The following is a 7,500-nucleotide window of genomic DNA, read 5'->3' on the forward strand; positions in this document are numbered from 1 at the left end:
AGGGGAAAAAATCAGAAGGTCCTAATATTCTGTAGAATGAGGGAGGATGCAGCTGTACGTCGACAGCTTTCATATCCTCATTTGAATAATGTGGCCTGAATCTGTCACTTTATTCATCCTCCTTATGCTCAGTGTACTCTGCATCAACAACAAATTAAGTTGTAAATAAGAGACAATCATCACTTTTGTTTTTAAGCAGTTGCTGCATGAAGAATTTCAATGTACTGTTTCTTTTTGACAGAAAGAAAGGGATTCTACAGTGTGCTTATGTAAGCACAAACATGAGGAAACCAACCGAAATGAAACAATTAGGGAGCACTTGAGAATTGCTCCAAAAATGTTCTTGGAAGTACATTTATGCCACCAGCAGAAATTTCTGTTTCAGAGGATACACACATGTAAAACTGTCATCCAACTGTATTAAATATTCTTATTTTGCTTTGAAACTTCAGAGTTTTGGTTAAAAAAACCCCCCAACAACCAAAACCAAAACCCAATCCCCTTCCCTTCAGACATGGGTCCCAAGCACACCTTAGTAGAAAAAGTCAAGTGAATAATGATCAGGTGTAATCTCTAGTAGTGAAATTAGAATTAATTGTCATTTACCTTTAATGTGTTAGAGTGATACATTTTCACCATAAAAATGCAAACATGCAATAAGGAGTGGGGAAAAAAGTTTTTTTTTCCTACCTTTACATCTGAGAAGTAGGTTTTCAGCATATTGGAACTTGGGTACCGGGTGTAAAAGAACATGAGCTTGGCCTTTTTCAAGTGATTGGGTGACAGACCTTCCTGCATGTAGGATTGAATTAGTCAAGGAAAATGCTTTGCTTGAGAATAAAAGCTGGTTCTGAATATACATGGCTAGCAAAGTGCTCCTTCGAGAAATGTTCTGTAAGGACCGACTGACAAATTGTTAACATTCAATTTGCAGCTCTTTAGAATTTTAATTATCTGCAAAACAACTACATGAGGTATGTGAGGATACATAATATATACCATCTCTCAGTTCATTCTTGGTGTTGGTACCAGGAATTTTTCAGGTTTAAGGTTTGTGTACCATATGCATGTTCACTTGTTGCTAAGGAAACAAATGCATGAAGCATGTGCTACAAAAAAAACTTATCACAAGATTTTTCTTTTTGCAATTCCAATTCAGTGTATTTTTCTCCCAGCACTGAGCAGTTTATATCATATAATGCTAATGCACATGAAACAATCAGAGGTGCTTATGATTCTGAGCAATGTTTCATGCAAGTAACGTATTTTACCTTTTTTCTTTAATGTCAATATAATTCAGTGTCTTGAGTTACTCTGTCTAATTCTATTATTCCTTTGCCTCAATTACTGTCTTTCTAATGAAAGTTAAATTTCTTTTAAAAAGAAACCTCTGTATTTAAAAATATATATCTATATTGTCTGGTTTTGATTTACACAGTTAACTCCTCGGAGAATGAAACTGTTTTTGGGGCTAACTAATCAATAAGTGTGGGTTAGCAGATCAATAAATGGTCACTTACCCTATAAGAAGGCCTATTTATCCTGGAAACATCATTACCTTTTAGATCTGTAAACAGAAGCAACTAAAACAGTTCCCAAGGGAATGTGAATCTAACCATAACAATCTAGGCTTTCTGATTTTCCCCCAGCTTCTTGGCACTCTTTTGTGTGCTGTGTGCTAGGACGGCTTTGGTCACATCTGTGCCGCAGGCTGGCCCTGCCATTTCCTCAGCAAATTAATGGCTTTATAATTTATCAGAAATGAAGATGCACGTGGAGAAAATCAATGTGGCCCCCACAAGGTCAATTGAGGGTCCTTCCCAGAAGCTTCTCGGAGGACTGTTTTTCCTAAAGACATTCAACGAAAATTTCACTATTTCACACCTTATGGTGGAGAAAGGTCAAACAAGTTCACAGCTATTCTGCAGTGGAGGTGCCTTCACCTTACAGAGCCGATAACACCAGAGAACAAAATAAATAGCTCCAGCTCTCAAAGTGAGAAGTTCAAAGAAATGTATGCCAATAGGCAACAGACTATTTAGGATTGTTCTGTTAACAGAATATCTTTTCTTGATCTACTGAATTGAGTCAAAACATTCTTATTTATGCATGTATTATTCATATATGCAGAGGCAGTTGTAGAAAGAGAAGGCTCATTTTTAGACTGAAAAATGTCACTTTTTTTTTTAAAAATAGCCACTGAAAATAGCTTAAAAACCTCTTCATTTACAAAAAGTGCACGGAAAACAGCTCAACTGAACTTGTGTTTTGTTTTAGATGCTTAATTATTACAAAGAAGATAATTTATGACTGACATACTTCTTGTGCCAAGAGAAGAGTTGAAAGAACCTCCAGTTACCTCCATTAGACTGATAGAGAAGTCTAAAAGAGCATTACACTCTGCAGTGCCATCTGTCAAAACGCATAAGTGAAATAATAGTAGCAAGCTGTCACCTATTGCTTAGTGATAAGAGTTTTAGACAAGTCAGAACTTCTACACCAGAAATCCATTTAGTTATATGATTCCACAGGAGGACAGTGCCCAACCAACCAGCGCTTCAATAAATAAAAGAAAAATCCTAAGTCTCCTTAATTTATAATTCCCCTGAAGCAGATAATATCTTGATATCATGTTTGGCATTTGGTCCGTTTCAATGGAAGCTAAGATATGAACTTAAACTCTCCCAAGCTTCAGTATTCACTGAATTTAAGCATATTAGACAGTTGTTTAAGTATTTTGATTCACTTTGTATTTAGGATTTTTCCTTATTTTTCTGTAATAATGCTAGAGGATATTGATATTGAATAAAACACATATTGAAAGATGTTCTAAAACTCAAATCCCCAGAAGTCCACTTTTTAAATTAGAATTACGCTTTCCTGTTAAGCACTTGGGATTCTTAAAGAGAAATCTAGCATACTATAAATCTTTATGTCTTGTTCCTAAGATTAAGGTTATATTGTGATACAAGATAGATCTCTAATTAACTATTTTTAATAGTTTATGAAGCACTTAAGAGCCAACTGTTAGATAACCCATTGCTATTTCAGTGTAAAACTGAACTGACCAATTGGTTAATTTCCCTTTTAAGTGCTTGTGCTGAAAAGCAACTGTTCTTCCAAGAAAGCACTAGCTGTTTCCAGGATACTTACACACGCACAATGACTCATGATGGAATAGATTCAGTAAACATACAGCTGTACTGAACACGAGCTAAGCCCCATTCAAGGCCAGGAAAGAAAATGAGCACAAATAAATATTAAGGAGGTAAAAGGAAAGGGGGGGAGGGTGCCGAATGGAACGCAAACAAGCTCTGTCTCAGCAGCTCATGTGGCTTGCCTCAATTCTCTTAGCCATAGCTTTGTGAAGACAGATGACATTCAATTCTATGTGTAATGCAAAATAGACAATAACTGCTGAAACTTGAGCCAGCTGCCAGGTGTAAAAAAAAAAAAAAAAAGAAAAAGAAAGAAAGAAAGAAATGATAAATCCATAAATTAATGAAAGACATCTGCTCAGGAACATAAAAGATCAGAGAAACAGTGTACTGCAGCTGAGCCTAAAGCAGTGTTCAAACAACCCAAGTCTGAGGGTTGTATATTTACAAAGTACAATATAGCCCTACCTAAAACAACAGCAGTCAAAAGGCAAATGTAAGAACTAGGAAGTGGGGGTGAGGGAAGGAAATGTATGTACACTCTCCGTGTGTTTTAACTTAAACTACATGTAGACTCTTGCACCTCATTTGTGCCAAAAAGCAAATGTGGGCTTCATCCACCTGAGTAACTACTGTCTTCTACTAAAATATTTTTATGTGATGAAAACCTTCTGTTCCTCTCACTTTCACCTCAAATTCCTGAAAATGTTCTATTAGGCTTTTGTACCATATACTGGTATTGAATGAGGAGAAAGAAGCAGGAATCTGCCACTTCAGGTAAAATATCTGTAGTTGTAAGGCCAAATTCCTGCTTAAATTACACAATGATTGTTTTTTTTCAGCATACCTCTAAATTGCTAGGAATATTTCTGCCCATCTTAAAGAACCCTGAAAGAAGAAACTGGACTGAAAGTATACTGGCATTTCCCAGGTTTTAGCAACAGCACAGAGTTATCCAGCTTGCTATACAATTGCTCACTTTTTTTAAAAAAGTTTAATTAGTTTAATTCTAGTCAGATATAGTAACTTCTCATTTCAAAATGTGGTAATTCACCAATTGTAGCTTTCACATATTGGACTGAGAAACTCGCCCCATTTGGATTGGAATTCTATTTAAAAATTAAGGATTTAAAAAAAGTTTCACTAACATTATTAAACTCTTCCTTTGGGGGAGAAAATGCTTAACATCTTCACCTGTGCAGATGTCTTAACGGCACAAAACAGAACTACTGTTATACTTCAGTTTGAAATATGCAAATGTTTTGGGGCTGAACAAGGCTATTTTTCTTGAGATGCAAAGAGGGTGCATGACAAGGATGATCATGCAGAAAAACAACTGGCTGTCTGTTTCTTTTAGCATTTGAATAAAACTTAATATTTGATTAAACAGATTAGTTTGCAAAGATATAGAATACATTCATGACCAAGATATGAACTCACCATGCAGGTGCATCTTATCTTGTTTAGCACAATACGCGAACATTAACCATTTCCTTGCACAATTCAACAAGGTTGGTAATGATCAGGTGCATTTTACAAATGTAGGTTTAAAAAAAAACAACAACAACAAAAAGAAGGACTAGTTCAGGGTTTCAGCCTACTACTAAAATCTAAACTTGGCCGTTTCTGCTGGTCTTATGTCTTATCCTGGCTGTATTGTCCAGAGAAACAGATGTTGCTTTCTGTTCTGAAGGAAAAACTGCCCCTCTTAAGAAACATATTCTTTATATATGCACATTGAACCATGTGAAACAAAGAGGCCAAAACAAAGTCTACTACAAACAAACCTCCATACTCTCTCCCATATGCCTTCGCCTAAAATAAACTATGGGCTGCATGGACAAATGGGCAGTTGCTAGAAAAATATCACCACAGTAGTGTTGTATACTGGTGTGCACACTTCTGTGTAGCGGGTATTTAAGAATCTAGCAGCTTTTCAAATATATTTGTATCCAGGCTGCAATAGTGACTAACTGGGAGAGTCAGAGTGTCTGCATAGTGTCAAGGGAATAAGGTGCGTGGGGAGAAGGGAAAGCGGCACCCACATTAATATTCAGTTTCCTCACTGGCTCGAGAGGAGGCTGCCTGCACACCTTCTACATCAGAAGTAACATGCTGCGATAATGGCTGCCAGTGAGAGAAAGGAATATAATGTGGGGGGGCGGAGGGGAGACACTGTCGCAGAAAGAGGGGAAGGCAGAAATCAAACAGGACAACAGAAACAGCACAAGTTCCAAAAATACTGAGTTGCACTAGAATAATAAATGGAGTGGGTCATAGCCAAAGGAAAGACTAACCGCTTATACAAACACACACACACACACACACACACACACACATTTTTCCTTTTCAGTCCACCTTTGAAGAAGTGAAATATTTTTCATTCTTTTTTCCGGAGGAAAAGAAAGCTACTTTTACTTAAAATATAGTAATATGCCACCACGTTGTTAGTCGGCAATTACATAGTTACCGAATTTTGGCCTCAGCTGCACAACTGGGGCTCCTGTTGACTTCAATATAAGCTGCTCTGAGTGCATCAGAAGGCAGAATTTGGAGGAAGGAAGGTTTTCTTTATCTGAATTAGTAATTTTTAGTGCTTATGGAAGATTCTAGCCTTAAACTGAAATTCATTTTTAATTCACACAGAGGATACTGAATGGACAATGACACTGCACCTTTCCCTCAATGACAGTGCACCCCCAGCAATGGGTATGAAATCCGACTTGAAGAGATCACCTCCATGGGATGAGAAGCTACTTCAGTCTCCATTCCAATTCATGCTTTGGCCATTAAAGGTTTGTCTACACAGCATTTAAACACCCGTGTCTGGCCTTGGTCAGCTGACTTGGGCTCATGTGGCTCGGTCTGCAAGGCTGTAAAATTGCAGTGCAGACATTCAGGCTTAAGCTAAAGCTCTGGGGGCCCACGGGGCGGGGAGAATTCCAGAACCCAGACTCCAGCCCAAGCCCAAATGTCTACACCCACAGCCCAGCCTGAGTCAGCTGACCTGGGCCAGCTACGGCTGTGCTGCAGGTCTTGTATTCCAGTGTAGACATACTCTCCGACTGCCAACATAGTTTCCATTTGTGGTGCTTTCAAAATGTGAACACTTGCCCTCTAGGACCTGGACTGAGATCAGCAACACATTTCATGTAGGCCAGCAAATAGTCATTAGATGGCAAAAACTTTTGATAACACCAACCCAGGCTGGATTTGAACCAGTGACCTACAGGTGAAGGGTTCTTTGGGCCTGAACCCACATACCCTGTCTCATGTCAGTAGTCCTTTTAAGTCAAATTGGACAATTCATATGCGTGAGGACTATTCACATGAATAAGAGTTTGCAGGATCAGGCCTTGAATCCCTGCAACTAATTTGCTGAGGAACCCTTGCCCTTAAAAAAAAAAGGTGTTTACAATTAATCTAATCAATCAGAATTATTAACCACAAAAAGATACTCATTGATAATACAGGTATATACCTGGCATCTGCCTCCACTGCTATTATTGGAAAAAGGACAACTTCATCAATAGCACTATTATTACTCAAGGATGGGTATGGTCATTCAGTTATGATTGCCTTCATCAACCTGGAAAGGAAATTAACTATAGCTAAGACTCTATACTTGTGTGATTGCCTTCTGAAGAGGTCTTACCATAGGTATAAAATATAATTGTATCCTTTATTGAAAGTCCTCAATTTAGCATTGGAAAAATATCATATTTTATCCACATTTAATCATTTAAAAAAATAAATAAAATCTTCTGACCATACCAGAATACACATTACAGGAAGGGGGAGGAGGGAGAGAGGGGAAGGAGTGTAATTGCTCCAAAAAAATTCCCAAAAAGGACTAATTTACAGAAAATGTATATGGAAATAGCTGGAGATGCCTAAATACAAGCCTGAGCTGGAGCTAAAAAGTTATTTAAACAAAACAAAAAACAAAACAAAAAAGGGAGGGAAATGTCCTGTAAATGTAATAAAGCTGAAGTTTTATATCTAACTGTGCTCTCTAGCTTTCCAAAATAATTTGCTTTGTGTGTGTTAGGACAAAAGATTTCTGTGTACGGCTGAACAGAGGTTAATCATGCATAGCAGGCAGCTGCACAAGGGCTGAGGAACAGACCTCTGGGTGGAGGAAAGAAGTTGATGCAACTTGAATACATCAGTACCTGTATCTTTTGTGTTTTGTTTGTTTACTCACTTGAGAGCCGAACTGAAGATTTACAACCAACCAACCAACCGTTTTTTCTTTGTGAGAGTCGGAAACGACACTGTTAAAATGGGTCGGGCTTACTTTGGCTTTAATAGGGAGAAAAAAAATCATTTGGAAGGTTAA

The 7,500-nt window shown here is 37.7% G+C and overlaps 1 protein-coding gene across 8 annotated transcripts in view; it reads right to left on the bottom strand.

The window, feature by feature from the left end:
* The window catches only part of PROX1 (prospero homeobox 1), a 55,604-nt gene that overhangs the window by 36,074 nt on the left and 12,030 nt on the right, over positions 1-7,500 (bottom strand). For all 8 annotated transcript variants that reach the window (XM_038397827.2, XM_038397830.2, XM_038397833.2 and 5 more), the window contains exon 3: positions 691-798. In XM_038397827.2, coding sequence (XP_038253755.1) covers positions 691-798 — 108 coding nt within the window. The remainder of the gene's footprint in view (positions 1-690; positions 799-7,500) is intronic.

This window comes from Dermochelys coriacea, chromosome 3 (genome assembly GCF_009764565.3).
Source record: "Dermochelys coriacea isolate rDerCor1 chromosome 3, rDerCor1.pri.v4, whole genome shotgun sequence".
Classification (NCBI taxonomy): Eukaryota; Metazoa; Chordata; order Testudines; family Dermochelyidae; genus Dermochelys; species Dermochelys coriacea.